Genomic DNA, 17,500 nt, shown 5'->3' on the forward strand with positions numbered 1-17,500 from the left:
CATACTGCAGTCAAAATGTGTACCAAATGCTGTCCGACGCGATCACGTGACCCATTAAGTTTACGTTACTTACGCTAACACAAACAAAGCTAAGTAAACATGCTAACGTTTTTAAACGTTGTTATACTGTTATTAATATTACCCACATGAAAAATACTTCATAGTACAACAGTGTCTTGAACCATATTATAGTAAAATATGCTGCTTGAGTTTATCTTAATTCATATAGTTGCTTTGATAATACAATTATAGTAATATCGTATAAACAACCCAGGCTACTGTGTAAACCTTTATTTAAATATCTATATAGGGTATACACCACAGTTGTAGTAAAAATTAATGTATATGGTACTATTACAGTTTATCGGTTTACTAGTTAATACTACAGTTTTGTAAATATTAGAATATATATATATATATATATATATATATATATATATATATATATATATATATATATATATATATAGTTTAATAAATTTTACTATTGTAGGGTTCAAGACACTGTAGTATTTACTATAAAGTAGCCTACTAGAGGATATTTTTTTATGTGGGCATTGTTATTTATTTAATTAGTGAACAACATATTGAGTTTACATTTTTTTATTAGTTTCTTAGTCCTATTTATTTATTGATTTACATATTTTTTGCTTGCATTTAATGACATAATATGGCTGTCTGTATGTTAACCGGTTCCGTCTCAGCTGTCACTGCTGTCTGCTGTATTTTGAGAGCGGCTATAAATAACCCAGCAGCTGCCTGTGCTTCTGTTCATTCACGTAGGCCTCTAGAATACTCTCAAATAATCGAATACAGGACAGTCTACTGTTTGTCACATTAATTCCTTATGAATTCCTGTTTTCCTGTGCTGCATTCTTCAGTAATTTTCATCATTCATTAAAAAAAATTTGTTAACCGGAGGAACACATCACAGCCAATCAGCTGATGTACAGATTAATTATGCTGAAGAACCACTGAATTGAATGTTCATCTCTAAATTATGCAGTTGTTTATTTATCATGTGTTGCAGTTATGATAGATCATTTTTTAAATCTTAAGGTTGGATGTACGGTTTCTTCCATAGTATGTCCTTCAAAGATCCATAATCATTAATTCTAATATTAATATTTAATAATAATAATATAGAAAGTAAGTTGTTATATTTTGGCTGTGTAAATACAGATACAGTAACGGCAGACAATATATACCTGATATATGCTCTCATGGCTGCCAGTAAAAAAGCAATCACACGCAAATGGCTACAGCAAGAGTGACCAACCTTAAATAATTGGATAGATGCAACTATTGAGATCTATACAATGGAAAAAAAATCACTTTTGTTATTAATTTAAAGAAGGATATTCACTCATTTTCTTGTCAGCTTAGTCCCTTTATTAATTCGGGGTCGCAACAGCGGAATGAACCGCCAATTTATCCAGCACATTTTTACAAAGCAGCCACAACCCATCTCTGGCAAATATCCACACACACACACACACACTCACACACACACACACACATACTGAATGTTTCCCAGAGATGGGTTGCAGCTGGAAGGGTATCCGCTGCGTAAAAACGTACTGGATAAGTTGACAGTTCATTCCGCTGTGGCGACCCCGGATTAATAAAGGGACTAAGCCGACAAGAAAATAAATTAATAAATAATAATAATAATAATAATTATTATTATTATTATTATTATTATTATTATTATATAAAATAAATAGAAGTAACATCGAATAATAATAATAATAATAATAATAAAAATAATAATAACAACAACAACAATAATAATACTAATAATAATAATAATAATAATTATTATTATTATTATTATTATTATTGTATAAAAATAAATAACATTGAATAGTAATATTTATAATAATAATAATAATTATAATAACAAGATCAATTTTAAATCATCTGTGCTGCTTTATGTTGATTTGCAAACTATGATGCATTTTATATTTCAGAATGATTTGATGAATTGTACTATTGTCATTCATCTAAAATTGAAAAGACTTTACTGGCTAGTGGCTACTATTCCTTTGATCAGTTTAACGCAGCATTTGTTTATTTATTTTTATTTAGCAAAAAGAAGTATTGAATGAGCAGATAAAGAAATTTTGCAGTCCTTATACCACAGATATTTTGCAATTATTTTCCTTATATTTTGCCTTTTTTTGCAATTGAGCAATGATATGTAACAGATAGTGTTGCTGTAATTAGTTACAAAGTCATTAGTTACTTTAAATTAAATAAAAAGTAAAATAGCAATTCATTTACTTTTAAATATTAAGTAATTTAATTACAGTTGCTTAGGCTTACCTTAAATAAAGTTTAAATTAATCAAATAAAGAAGACTAAACATGCTTAGAAAATAAAATATTAGTTGATAATATGAAATATGGGGGCAGCGGAGGCACAGTGGGTAGCGCTGTCGCCTCACAGCAAGAAGGTTGCTGGTTCGAGCCTCAGTTGGGTCAGTTGGCATTTCTGTGTGGAGTTTGCATGTTCTCCCTGTGTTGGCGTTGATTTCCTCCGGGTGCTCCGGTTTCCCCCGCAGTCCAAACACATGGGCTATAGGGGAATTGATGAACTACATTGTCTGCAGTGTGTGTGAATGAGTGTGTATGGGTGTTTCCCAGTACTTGGTAAAGGGCTGAAAGGGCATCCACTGTGTAAAACATATGCTGGATAAGTTGGCGGTTCATTCCACTGTGAAGACCCCTGATTAATAAAGGGACTAAGCTAAAAAGATAATGAATGAATGTTTTTTGAACGAACTAACGTTTACATTTCTCTCTCCTGTTTTTCAGTGTTTCAGACAATAAGGCCAACAAGCCTGTAGGTTTCCGCTCGACGAAGGAGATGTTTGAGAAAATGGAGGAATCCTTTAAAATATGCGCGCAGTGTGAGAGACTCCCGTCACAAGTAAAAGGCTCACTGAAGAGATGCACTCGGTATGAGGACGATTGTGATGATATTATGATCAAACTAAATGTTCTGTCTCAGTTGATCTACAGTAAAACACCTGTCTCTGTGTCTGGCGCAGCTGTCTGAATGTGTATTACTGCAGTAAAGAGTGTCAGAAGAAAAACTGGCCTCAGCATAAACACTACTGCAATAAACTGCGCATGGCGGCGGTGGACAGATGCGTCGAGTGGCTCATTTATAAAGGTGAGCTTAGCTGTTTATTAAGCTTTAAAAATAAAAACATTTTCTTAATAGTAAAAACATTAAAGGGTCGGCGCCAATAGCCTAGTGGTAAGTGCCAAGTACACATACACATTAGTACACATTAGTACACATAGCTCTTGGTGACCTGAGTTCGATTCCCAGCTCGAGGTCCTTTGTCAAACATTCCCCTATCTCTGCTCCCAACACTTGTTTATTAAAGTTGTTTATTTATACACATACATGCAGTAAACACTATATTAAAAATCTTGGTTGTAAAACATAAACGGTAACACTTTACAATAAGGTTAATTAGTTAATGCATTTACTAACTTGAACTAATCATGAACAGCACATGTACAGCATTATTAATCAGAATTGAACATTTACTAATGCATAATTAACATCCAAACTCAGGCTTGTTAACATTAGTTAATGCACCATGAGTTAACAAACTAACAATGAACTACTGTATTTTCATTAACTAACGTTAACTAGCATGAACAAATACAGTAGTAAATGTATTGTTCATTGTTTGTTCATGTTAGCAAATGCATTAATTAACATTAACTAATGAACCTTTTTGTAAAGTGTGACCACATTAACTGTATCATCTGTATTAGGGATTCTAAGATTTTACAGATATTAACTCTGGTTTTCTGTAAAGCTGGTAATATTTCTTCTAAAAATGTCTGATAAAATCTCTTCCATAGTTCAGATTTAAGATATTGTCATTTACAGCTGTTTTTCTTTTCTTGTTTCTATAAAATGAAAATTAGTTGGAATAACAAATGTTTTCACTTGTCATCGTTGAAAATAAAGGTTTTAAAGGTCTTTTAAAACATGTTTTGACACATTTAAACACATCAGTTTTAATCATTTGTTATTTTTAATTTTTATTCTTGATTTTTTTTTGTTCTTGTTTATCTAAATCACTTTGAATTACTAATGTGTTTGAAATGTGACATATAAATAAACGTTCCTTGCCTTATTTCACCAAATATAGATCTTTTATTTCCCCCTGAAGTTAAAACATGTGTATTATTTTAACTAGAAATTAATATTAACATATTGAAACATAGTTTTTTTCTCTTATTTTCACCATCATTTTAAATGATTATATTTGTACTCAAAAAGCATTATTGGAGATCTATTTTCAGTAACAGATTTTAATCCCATTGATCATCATAATAAACAGACACATTTGAAAAAATCCTGATTTAAAGCTTGCAGTGTTACAAAAGGTTTTAAACTTTAATTAGTAGGTGCAGTCCCTCTTCTTAACATACAATCTATAAAGTATTAGCAAACATATTAATAACACTGAAAATAAACATTGTGTTTGTGGCTTACATTTGTCGGTGTCTGGAGTGAAGTGATGCCATGCTGCTTGGATTTCTTTCAAATTACAACATGCCGAGACCTACCGCCATTTGATTGGATGACAATCATCCACTTTCATGGACTGCAGGCTTTAAATTGGATGAAATGCTCAGAAATTACTATAAACATGGGCTGACATGATGTCCATTGTGACATGTAATGTCCAAAAAAAAAACTTGCACAGTATTTAGCAGAAAGAAACGTGAATTATATCATAAATACATAACTTGAATTGTGAATCCAGAGAAACTACAAGTGAGCTGTACATAAAGGTGACTCATTTCTAACATCCAATAGGAGACCTTCCTTTCCCTACGAAGGCGTGGTCTCGTCCTGCAAACAAAGTGAGCGGTTGGAATGATTGGTTGTCGATGCAGGGAGATCTGACGGCCCGTCTGGAGCCCATCCTATCAGGACAGAACATGGCAGACCTCTGGACCAATGGATGCAGGCCGCGGCCGGAGGAAGCAGAGCTTCGAGAGTCTGTGTGGAGAGTTTGCAGTGAATTTCTTTCCAGGCCTCTTACTATCGGAATGGGGATTCGGATGTTTAATTTAGATCCATATTCACGGCCTCTGACTGTACATGTTGTGGGAGCCGCTCAAAACGAGACCCTGGGAGCCCGAACCACAGATCTGGACGAGCTCAGCCACATGTTCCCGGGGCACCAGGGGCTGGAGGTGGTGATGGTGGGGCCTGAGGTGGTCCAGGGGCCCATCATGAGGCCTCCTTTGAGGGCGTTCGGGCCCCGAGGACGAGTCTACATCAGCGCCTACAAGGGCCTCTACCATGAGTTCTGGGAGGAGAAAGTGGAGAAAGGAGAAGCTGCCAAACCTGATCTGGTGGTGGGATTTCATCCAGGTACAAACAGACCACCACAAATCCTCCTCCAGCACATCAACAGATTTTTTGATCATCAAAATAAAATAATTAAATATATGTTTTATATTTCAAGTACATATTTCATGTCTAATATTTCAAGTACATCTAAAATCTGTAAAACAAATTTAGTTTATATATTTAAGTTTTAATTTTAATATTGTTAATAAAGTAAAAAAGATGAAATCAAATAAACTATTAAAGTAAAATAAAATACAATACAAATACTATAAATTAAATTAAATACAAATACTCGCCTCACAGCAAGAAGGTCGCTGTGTCGCTGGTTCGAACCTCGGCTTAGTTGGCGTTTCTGTGTGGAGTTTGCATGTTCTCCCTGCCTTCGCATGGGTTTCCTCCGGGTGCTCCGGTTTCCCCCACAGTCCAAAGACATGCAGTACAGGTGAATTGGGTAGGCTAAATTGTCCGTGGTGTGTGAGTGTGTGTGTGTGAATGTGTGTGTGGATGTTTCCCAGAGATGGGTTGCGGCTGGAAGGGCATCCGCTGCGTAAAAACTTGCTGGATAAGTTGGCGGTTCATTCCGCTGTGGCGACCCTGGATTAATAAAGGGACTAAGCCGACAAGAAAATGAATGAATGAATAAAATACAATAATAAAAAATTATTTAAAATAGTTGCAAATAATTAAACTACACCTAAAATTTGTAAAACTAAATATGTAAAATTAAATTTAAAATGTATTTACTCTAATTGCATTTAAAAATCCGTTTAGAAATAAAGTTAGTATCTCTGCTAAATTAGTGATACCCCTTGGAACTACTTGAGGTTGTGTAAACTGAGTATATTTTCATTTTGGGTGAACTGTAACTTCTCTGAAAGATTTATCTGAAAATTTTTGGGTAGTGCTAACCCTGTGTTTGGTCAAATCTAACCACTGGGTTGTTTTTTCAAATGACAAATGACATTTAACTCCGCTATATTTTACCCAAAGTTGGGTTAATACACTTCATAGTAAACTTCAGAGTGTATTCGTCACAAACAACTCACTTTAGGTTACAGCAGCAACATATGACAAATTACATCCACTTTATAAAAGCACAGATTCTTCTGTTTATACACGTAAAACAGTATGTTTGAACTCTTATTAATTTTGAATGTTATTTTCAGGGTTTGAGGGACAGGAAGTGAGTCAGGATTGGTTTCCGACGCTCTTGCTGTTACGAGACTACAACATCCCGACTTTAATTACCATGATCAGGTAAGTTTGTTTCACAAAAGCATGCAGAACAAATGATACACCATATCTGAGAATTGTAGTGTACACTATATAGTTTCAGCGTCGATATTGTGCTGAATGTGCGCATCTGCAAGAAAAGGCAGTGTCAAGTTGGGATCATTTTTGACCAGGAGCAACAACTGAAACTTATATGTTTTGTGTTGTCACTATAAAGTTGAATTACAGAGTTACCAAAACATTTATCATTTGCTTTGGTTTTGGAGATCTTATATGCAAAAATCACTTTTAAACACAGTTGTTTGGTGACAGTTTGTGAATATAGGCAGCTTCTAATGGTTAAAGTTAATTAATTATCTTTTTAATAATCACACTTGATTAAAACAGTCTGCAGAAACACATTGACATTGACACATCTATCGATCTATCCATCTATCCATCCGTCTGTCTGTCTGTCTGTCTATCTAATCCATCCATCCATCCATCCATCCATCCATCCATCCATCCATCCATCCATCCATCCATCCATCCATCCATCCATCCATCCATCCATCCATCCATCCATCCATCCATCTATCTATCTATCTATCTATCTATCTATCTATCTATCTATCTATCTATCTATCTATCTATCTATCTATCTATCTATCTATCTATCTATCTATCTATCTATCTATCCCATACATCCATCCCATACATCCATCCATCTATCACATCCATTCATTCATCTATCTATCTTATCCATCCATCCATCCATCTATCCCTTTCTCTCTCCATCTATCCTCAGTGAAGCGGAGCGTCAGAGTACTCTTCATATGTTCATGGAGCTGGAGATGTATGTGAAAGACACCGGCTCGAACCCCTTCAGCTCTCTGAAACCTGAACAAATACCGAAAAGCCCCAACAAATCGCTCATTTATGCAAACGCTCACTACATTTCTTTCCAAGGACTGCTGGAGATTAAAGAGGAGGAAGAGCAACACTAATACTGCATATTTTACAGTTTTCCTCAGTCGCTTTGGCACATTTCTTAGATCAAGAATTGTCAAGACTACCTGTTCAATCTTCACATCATTGTGCCACTTCTGCACACTAAAAAAAGCAGTTTCTCATTTCTTTGAACAAGTGGCATATGCTTTGGTACTACGATTATGTACAATTATCTACTGTTTCCTACATTATTGAATGATTATGCCATTTTGATCAAAATGTATTATAATGGTTTCTGTCTGAATAGTCTCACCCCCACAACATTGAGGCATTGTGTTTGATCAAGGTGCAGCTGAACTCTGCAGAAAGGGAGATCTCCTGGAACAGGTTTGGCCACTCCTGCTATAATCGCCAAGGTTAGAAATGTATGCAAATCCGAGCAGATAAACTGATATATCAATTTGTCGTTTTAAAGGGGTGGTCAAGAGTGTATTTTAAGGCTTGGTTGTGTTTATAAGAAACAAAGCAATGTGTGCTCATGCTTTATTTGTAAAAAATCACTTTATTTTTTTACAAGTCTTACTTTGATTATAAACAGCTACCAAAGAGCTTAAAATGACCAAGAGGCGACACTCTAGTGTAATTTGGGAAACAGCCACTAGAAGGTGCAGCGGCCATTTTGGAATGAAAACTCCATTAGAACAACAGCATATTATTAGTCTGTAAAATAAACTATTAATAGTGCCGATGATTATAAATAAATAAATAAAAAACAGAGCAGCTGCTTGCCATTGCAACAGTAATGAGATCCAATGGACAACCAATCACTTTCACTCCAAAATAGCGGAATCCGGGGCTGTTGCTGGGCGCTGCTGTTGCAATGGAACGTTCTATTGAGTGTTGCCTCTTGGTCATTCTTTGCAGCTACTCAGCTAACATGAAAACGACTGTCATATTTCCTAGTTTCTCATAAAGCCCGCCCTCAAGAGGCTCTGATTGGTCAGCTAACATAATGTGCTGTGATTCCACGTCACCAGGAAGCGTCACTTTATTGATGCTAATTGTTTACATGATATATATAAGTCTGCTATTCTGTTACTCACCTTTCACTTGTCAAAATCCTGTTTGAGTTTCTTTTTTCTATTGAAGACATTTAAAAATATATATTTTAAACTGGCAACCATTAACTTACATATTTGATTTCCTCCTGTGGAAGTCAATGCCCCCATAGCAAAATTTCTCCGGCCCAGCTCTGGCCCACACCATCCGCATTTGCTTGGCCAACATGCCGCAGTGAATTACGGTACATGACTGGACCAAGTCTGGCTTCCATACAAGAAGCAAACATGGACCACATCTGGGCCTAGTCTCAGCCAAGTTAATGACCCATACTTAGGCTTGAACTGGGCCACATATGTTGATGTGTCGCGACTGCAATGTTTTTATAAACCCTTGAAGCATTTCGCTTTATGGCTGTGCTTTTTCTTGAAGTGACCAGATTAACAGAATTTTTTCTTTACTAAAAATTATTTTTAATGTATTTTAAAAGTGGGTCAAGATAGACCCAACTTACGTGGCCCACATATACATTTTAACATCTGGGCCAAATACTACATTTGATATCTGGCCCAAGTCTTGAGTGCCACCAGTAAGATGGTGCTACTTCTGCCAAACCTGGGCCATGTTTGGCCCACATGATGGATGCCAGTGCCGGACGAATGCCGGCTGTGTCATCTTTATGCCAAATCTGGGCCAGAATTCTTTGCTACCTGGGTCCCACATAGCAAACAGACTTGGCCCAAATGTGGCCTCACTATGGCACTGCTGGCGTGTTGCCGGCACTGGCGCTCATAATGTCAGCCGAATGTGGGCCATGCATGGCAATGATGGCACTGCATGCATGACGGCAAACTACATTTGGGCCAGGAGGTGTGTGGCCCAGATTAGTGTAGGGAATGTTCACATTGTTTAGGTAACATTAGGTTGGGTTATGGCTCAGTTTTGGGGGTTTCTGGTTAAATGGTGGTTGATATGGTTAACTTATAGCTAATAATCGGTACCAATAATAAACCTGTTTTGGCCCAGTTAAGGGTAGGGCCAGATGGAATCTGCGGACGTTTTTTGCTATTACTGCAGAGAATTTTAGTAAAAGTCTCCGGATTTCTGCTGAATTATTTTGGGGGTATCATAACTCAGTGTTGCCAGATTGGAAATGTCAAAGTATCGTACCAGTATCGTATTTGGAGTATCGTATTTGGAGGAAAATTATTGTTCACGAGTCAAACTGAGAGTATACAACTATTATCTAGACACATAGCGTTTTGACACAACGAGCAAATTACCACAATACGTTAAAAAAAAACTAGGTACCTTAGTGGGAAGGTTCAAACTCCACCTCTGAGTTGCTGTCATTGAATGTTGCTAGATGTTGAGGGATTTATTTTTCCGTACAAATTGGATGCCGTAATGGACTGCAAAATAGTGCTGGTCGGCTTGAAAGCAGTGCACACTCTGGTGTGCATGCTTTGTATTGATGAGACTAACTTTGAAAAAACACGTTCACAAGACGCATTTGAATGGGGAAAAACGAGAACATCAAGGGAAAACTCCCGTCCTTCTCACCTTCCTTTACAGCATGAATTGTTTTAACATTATTGCTTAAAAGATCGACCTCAAACTGAAAACTACTGACCTAACCACGGGCACGCACAGCAGGAGCGTTAACTCGTGAGAGAGAGAGAGCCATTCTCCACTTTGATTGGCTGAGAAGAGGCAACGTAAGATGAGATAGAAAACATGCCTATGCCTAACTCCACCTACTCCTCACAGACAGCACAGAAAAGATGCAGCTAGATCAATAAGTAAAAAAGTCCGAAGATTAAAATTGAGTTACTTTTAAATGCCATAAAATTCTGAAATTATCGTACAATATAGGATTTTTCTCATTATTGATCGTACATCGTACAGAGGTCGAAATTATCGTACAAATACGATAATTATCTTACGTCTGGCAACACTGTCATAACTAAACCTTAATATGTCAAATAAAAAGTAATACCTTTTTTCAACTTTTATTTAATGTTTAAAATGCAAATCCAATTAGATTGACTTCATTTGGTAAACAAAGTCGCGCATATGATATATCTACTAAATGACAGAAAATATTACTGTACACACTGCATTGTAGATAAATCAGATGAATATTTACATATTAGTCCATTATATCACTGTAATTAATTTTACAACTGAATAAATATAGATTTATACTTATTTACTTAAGTAAATAGACAGAATTAATGATGAGCTAAAAAACAGCGGATTTCTGTGCGCACAGATTCCATGTGGGCCTAGTTAAGGGTAATAAATTGGGTGTGATTCGGACCGGTTATGGCCCATGTGTCTTTAATCCAGTTATGGGCCACCTCAGGACTGCACTCTTTGTGGTACTTGGGCCGAGAGAAAAGTTATTGTGTGGCCCGGAGCTGGCCCAGAAAGCATTTGCTATGTGGGGTGGTTACTAAATTCTAACATTCTTCAAAATATCTTCTTTTGTGTTCAACAGAAGAAAGAAACTCATAAAACTTTGGAACCACTCGATGGATAATAAACAGTAAGTTAAATTAATTTCTGGGTGAACTATCCCTTTAAATATATTCAGTTTATTTTCCTAATGCCAATCCATTTCATTTAATTCCAATGCATGTGCAGTTGGTCACTTGTATACATTCACAATATTGAACAAATTCTTCATACATTGAATTTCTATACTGAAGCTAAACACAATCAAACATCTGATGATGTCTCTGAAATATTAGGGAAAAAATAGCTCGAAAACCTGTTGCTTTTCAAAGCGATTAGTTGCCTTTATCTAAAAATAGTAAGTAAACACCTTTCCTTAGATAATAAACTACAATCATAATTATAAAAACCTTAACAGTTTCAACTTACAATGGTTTTACATAAGTTTTTAAAGTAAAATCAACTTGTAGCTTTGAAGTTACAACAATTTTACTCACTTTTTTAAGTAGACTCAGCTTGTCGCTTTGAAGGCATTGAGTTTACTCACTTTTTAAAGCACCTAATCGCTTTTTACACTGTACGTCTACCTGTTTTTGTAAATGACAATCAAAATCAAAACAAGGTCTGCGATGTACAATCCCAAGTTCACATAAGTCAGTATTGTGACCATGTTGAGGTCATGAAGGCGATGATCCTGGTTTTTAGAGTCTCTTTTATGTTGTTTATATCCGATGGCGGGCCATATAATGGCTGCAGATACATACAGAACCACAGCTATAATGTCCAACACCAGCTCCAGCTTACTGAGATCACAGCATCGCAGCAGATCCACACACTTCTGCAGGTGAGATGGCATCACCACTACTGTTGGAGGAAAACACACCACGTACACCACGATGCACCAGACCAGACCTGGAGGCCGGAATTGGTTTTCGACTCCTCTGAAGTAATTGTATATTCCGGTGAAAATAAGACAGGCCACAAACGCCTGGCTGAAGCGCAGGATGCCTTGAACGTTGGATAGATAGCCAGCAGGACATTTGAGTTTCAGCGTCACAGCATCGACCGTGTACGCAATAAACGCAAGGATGGCAAAGATGGCGCAGATGATATCAACAATGCATGTGGCGCAAACAAAAACGATGCAGTAGATGAGACACGCGGACAGCAGCATGACGGAGCACAGCAGGGTCAGTCCACAGGAGAGATCGTCCCATGTGTGTTTCAGCACAAACAGCTCGATCAGTTTAGCAAGCAAAAACTTCTCAACCACCAGGATCACCACGGCCATGATGAGTGCGAATGCCCACACGAATTCACACCAGATCCCATATGGGCTGTACATGGGGCCTCGAAACATGGGGACGATCAGGGCCACTGCGCAGAAGATGATCTCTATGATGCGGAGCACAAGAGGCAGACTCAGTCCAAACGGAGGCATCGTGCTTCGTATGATCCTGAAGTGTATGTGAGTGACTGTGCACAGGTGGTCAGATCATTAAAAGGGCTTGATTTACATTTAATCTGCCAATAAAATATTTGCACACATGATATATTGCTGTGTGAGTGTGTGTGTGTGTGTGTGTGTGTGTGCTTCTCATTATTCAGTTTGATTTTCAGTTTTAGATCATGGTTTCTATGGGGCACTATTTCTATGCTTCATTTGGATTAAGTTCACAGTACTCATTAGGATTAGTTTTTGAACTTAAATGGTTTGTTGCAATCTTTTTCCTCAAATGGTTTAAGTTACCTTAACTTTTTGGGTTTTACAGTGTGGGTTTACTCAGTGTTTAAAATAAAAGTCAACTAATCGCTTTAAAACCAATGGGTTTACTCACTTTTCAAAAATAAAATTAAACTAATCGCTTTATACCAACAGGTTTACTCAGTTTTTAAAACAAATGTCCACTGATCACTTTAAAACCAATTAGTTTACTCTATTTTTAAAATTAACATCAATTAATCACTTTAAAGCCAATGCACTGTAAAACCTAATAGTCAACTTTATCAGATGAAATGAGTGTAGCTAAGTTTTTGAACTTAAATGGTTTGTTGCAATCGGTTTCCTCAAATGGTTTGAGTTACCTAAACCTTTTGGGTTTTACAGTGTGGGTTTACTCAGTTTTTAAAATGAAAGTCAACTGCTTTAAAACCATAGGATTCACTGAGTTTTTAAAATAAAAGTCAAATCGCTTTAACACCAATGGGTTTACTCACTTTTTCTTTCTAGAACTAATACGTTTTTACATTATATAATAGTGTATACTTAATATACTTAACTTATGTACATAATACTGCACATTTTGATACTCCAGGACACACCTAATACACCTAACGCCCAAAATAACAACAACACAAATGTTAAATAAATCTTTATTTTGAACAATCAAGCATTTTAAGACAGCAAAAATCAAATATAAAAACTACTTTCACTAACTGACTATGGAATGAACTTGAAAACATAATCAAATTAACTACATAAACATGTGATGGCTTCAAAAACATATAGTTCAACCCTTTATAAAAGAAAATCTCCACTTAGAAATGAATAAATAAATTGATTCTGTAACACCAACCCTACAGAACCCCCTTTAGAAATCTTTAGTATGCGTTTACTGAGTGATTAAGAGTTAAGAGCGTTTGAATCCACAGATACCAAGGCAGGTAAACACCAAGTCAATGACGTACAAACCCAAGTTAACATAAGTCATGAACATGACCACAAACTGGATGCTCCATACGCAGCTGTTCCCAGGACAGTCTTTAGGCCGCGGGTTTCCTCTGAAGCTGTAGATTGGCCACAGGATTGCTGCCGAAATGTAAAGCAGAACTGAAATGATCAAGAAGAGCATGGTTAAACGGTCAATGCTGAACGGCAGGCAGTTTTTGATCTTGGTCAAGATGTTGGTGATTATAACCAGTAGAGTCAAAGGCAAGGGAACCACATAGGCTACAATACACCAGATTAAAGCAGGTTTACCGGTGTAACCGATCAATGAAATGAGGATAACACAAGCAACGAAGGCTTCAAGTATCTTCAAGAAGCCTGGAAGTGCGGCCACATACGTCGCAGATCTTGACGAATCACATTTGTCCTTAAAAGTCTCCACTGAGTAAAGCACGCAACACACTGCTGACAGAATAGAGACCACCCAACCCCAAATGCACTTCCGGCATATGTAGAAATTGGCCATCGTGACCGTGCAGGAAAAGTTGCAGAGCGCCGCCATCATGGCCATGCCGGTCGTGAAGTCATCCCAGTCCATGCAAAACACCAAGATCAGCTTGTGTATGAGGAACATCTCTATTATTGTGATCAGCAGCGTGAGGATCGGACACAAACCCCAGATTACCATGCTGTAGATCCAGTAGGTGTGCATGGGGTGACCCCAAATGTAGCCCACCACAAACGTGACCCCACACATCACGATCTGCGCCATGTGCAGGAAGCTACGCGAGCTGGTCAGGGTGGACAGAGAGAATTTCGGCTTCTCCATCTTGAGGTGAAGTCAAGGAAATGATGGAGCGGTGTGTAGTGGCTCTTCCAGAAGCGTTATGAAAAACAGATGCTGTTAAAGGAAGATAAAAGTGTGTATGCAAAAGACACCGCAACCGTCTCATCATTCCCAACGCTCCACCTCATCATTATCAGTCATAGTGAACACTTTATATAATGGCATAATGCGACAGCAGTGCATTCATTTATAATTTCCAAGCAGCTTCATAATGATAAATGAGTGCTCTGTAAAAATGTTGCCGAAATTAAGTTAACAATACAGTTTTTCTCAGTGGCTTTGGTGCATTTCTCACAACACTATTTACATTTGCACAACAGTTAATGCATTTCTCAAAACAATTAGTACAAACTGCAAAACCTAGATGATAACCTGCAAAAGCACGTCACTTGCTGAAAATGGAGAGCTCATTCCTCAAAAGCAAGTATTGATGTCAATGAAAGTGTCAGTATCATCAAGATAAAAAGTCCTGCCGCCATTGTTTATGAACAAGATAGTCAAATGGCTATGTCCTGTTTTCATCATGACAGGTCACTCTGGATATTTTTTTCAATGCAAAAAAGTCAGATTTTGGTGACTCTTCCTGAAAATGCTCAAGACAGCACTATATTCTGCTTGCACAGCCATTTGAAAACTACAGTAAAGTTGGACATCACTGCATTTAGTGAGGCATCTGAGTACAAGACACAGAATGTTTCACATTTTTACTGCATTTGCTCTTTGCAATTCTAATTTATTCACAGCATTGTGCAAAAGAATAAACACACCCTTATTAACAACAAACATAAACTCCTTTTGGGTAGAGCTGTGCACAACTGTACACAATATTGCAGTACATACTGGAACTGAACCTGCAACATACACAGGTCTGTAAATCATTCATCAAATTTCTCAATTTTAAAGACATTTTCAGGAAAATAAAGATTTAAATTTATTTTTAAAAGTTTGCTCGACAGATTTTAATAACTAGTTCATAATTTTTGTATGTAATGACTTAAGTAATGAAATGAGAACTATTCGTTTATATGGAATGACTATTCAGCATTTACAAGTTTAGCTAATTTTGATTAATTGTTTTGAGAAATGCATTAACTGTTCTGCAAATGTAAATAGTGTTGTGAGAAATGCACTAAAGTGACTGAGGAAAAACTGTATTCACAGCATTGTGCAAAAGAATAAATACACCCTTATTTACAACAAACATACCCCCCCCCCCCCCCCTGGGGTCCTCATTTAAATCTGCGACGTCCCCCACTGGTCTTCACTTTTGTCCATAATCCCGCCGCCCTTCTTACTTACATCCACGACCAAAACAAGCCCCACCCTCTTTACTTACGTCCACAGCACTCCACCCACAATTTCGTGAAAGGTTGTCAGAGGGCCCGCTTTTTACGCAGCGAATGCCCTTCCAGCTGCAACCCAGTACTGGGAAACACCCAAACACTCTCATTCATACACTAAGAGCAATTTAGTTCATCCAATTCCCCTATAGCATATGTGTTTGGACTGTGGGGGAAACCGGTGTCCTGACTTTTTTATCAGATTATGCTACCAACACTGTATTTGAATGGTTCTGAGGTTGGGCTTAGGCATTAGGCAGGTTAGGGCGATATTACAGCTTGAAATCAAACTACAATCTCCACATTAAAATTTTCACTGGTAGCAAAATCTGATGGGCTGCATACTGCTTCATCAAAATGTGCTACCTACTTTTTAAATGGGAGGTTGGACAATATGACAAGGTAGGACAAATCGACAGAACACCGGAGCATCCGGAGGAAACCCACGCCAACACGGGGAGAACATGCAAACTCCACACAGAAATGCCAACTGGCCCAGCCGGGACTCGAACCAGTGACCTTCTTGCTGTGAGGCGACAGAGCTAACCACTGAGCTCCCATGCCACCCATGATTTGTTTTTCTTCTAAATATCTATATAAATATGTTTTGAAGAAAATCAGATTTTATTATGAACAGAAATCCTAAATGAGTTTTATTATGCAGTATATAAATATAAGCATAAATTGAGTCTTCTGAAGCAGAAACAACTCTGATCAGAGCTAAGCAAGAACCATCCCTTGCTGTTAGATAATCATTTAAATAATGAAGACACTATCAGTCTCTAGTCAAAGATGTTCATCAGGTGAAACTGTACAGCATTGTGGAAAATGAGCTCATGAAGGAGCAATGGAGGAAAACAGTCCAGGTTGTGAATTTGAACTTTATATTGAATTTTAATTTAATGTCAACTTAATAATGAATTTCAACACTACAGTTTGATACTGCCAAGCAAATAACAAAGTGACAGTCAAATATAAGCAACTATGGTGAAATATTTGACTATCATCTCCCTCGATTTCATTGTCCTCTCCAGCTGTCGTTATCATTTGACTAACATTTTAAACTAGCAGCTATAGTCCTACAGGGTGAAACATATCTGTTAGTTAACAGTTTTCATATTTTGTGATTCACAAGTGTTTTCTGTTGATTTACGGTTGTGAATTGCATTATGGGAGGTTGATGTCCGCTCTGTCGACTTTTAACGTTAAAAATTAAACTCTACAGTTTAATAAAGTGACTTTTTATTAACATTCATTCATTTTCTTCTTGGCTTAGTCCCTTTATTAATCCGGGGTCGCCACAGCGGAATGAACCGCCAACTTATCCAGCATGTTTTTACGCAGCGGATGCCCTTTCAGCTGCAACCCATCTGTGGGAAACATTCACACACACTCATTCACACTCATACACTATGGACAGTTTAGCCTACCCAATTCACCTGTACCGCATGTCTTCGGACTGTGGGGGAAACCGGAGCACCCGGAGGAAACCCACGCGAACGCAGGGAGAACATGCAAACTCACACAGAAACGCCAACTGACCCAGCCGAGGCTCAAACCAGT

The 17,500-nt window shown here is 37.3% G+C and overlaps 3 protein-coding genes across 3 annotated transcripts in view; 1 reads left to right on the forward strand and 2 right to left on the reverse strand.

Annotated features, from left to right (window-relative positions):
* mss51 (MSS51 mitochondrial translational activator) overlaps positions 1-12,635 on the forward strand; it is a 12,727-nt gene extending 92 nt beyond the window's left edge. Inside the window, exons 2-6 of the mRNA XM_087310155.1 lie at positions 2,820-2,963; positions 3,056-3,180; positions 4,858-5,421; positions 6,567-6,657; positions 7,421-12,635. Of these exons, the coding sequence (XP_087166281.1) occupies positions 2,820-2,963; positions 3,056-3,180; positions 4,858-5,421; positions 6,567-6,657; positions 7,421-7,619 (1,123 nt within the window). The 3' untranslated portion in view covers positions 7,620-12,635. The remainder of the gene's footprint in view (positions 1-2,819; positions 2,964-3,055; positions 3,181-4,857; positions 5,422-6,566; positions 6,658-7,420) is intronic.
* LOC147831156 (myeloid-associated differentiation marker-like protein 2) lies at positions 11,666-12,523 on the reverse strand. The gene has a single exon (XM_087310168.1). It carries the CDS (start codon positions 12,521-12,523, stop codon positions 11,666-11,668), a length of 858 nt encoding a protein of 285 aa, XP_087166294.1.
* An 806-nt stretch (positions 12,636-13,441) lies between the features above and the next one.
* Positions 13,442-14,653, reverse strand: LOC147831157 (myeloid-associated differentiation marker-like protein 2). The gene has a single exon (XM_087310167.1). It carries the CDS (start codon positions 14,577-14,579, stop codon positions 13,713-13,715), a length of 867 nt encoding a protein of 288 aa, XP_087166293.1. The 5' UTR covers positions 14,580-14,653; the 3' UTR covers positions 13,442-13,712.
* Between the last annotated feature and the right edge of the window lie 2,847 nt (positions 14,654-17,500).

This window comes from Danio rerio, chromosome 24 (genome assembly GCF_052040795.2).
Source record: "Danio rerio strain M-AB ecotype USA chromosome 24, GRCz13ab, whole genome shotgun sequence".
Taxonomy (NCBI): Eukaryota; Metazoa; Chordata; class Actinopteri; order Cypriniformes; family Danionidae; genus Danio; species Danio rerio.

Coding starts and splice junctions, on each gene's coding strand:
- LOC147831157 (XM_087310167.1), bottom strand. CDS start 14,579: ATGGAGAAGCCGAAATTCTCTCTGTCCACCCTGACCAGCTCGCGTAGC.
- LOC147831156 (XM_087310168.1), bottom strand. CDS start 12,523: ATGCCTCCGTTTGGACTGAGTCTGCCTCTTGTGCTCCGCATCATAGAG.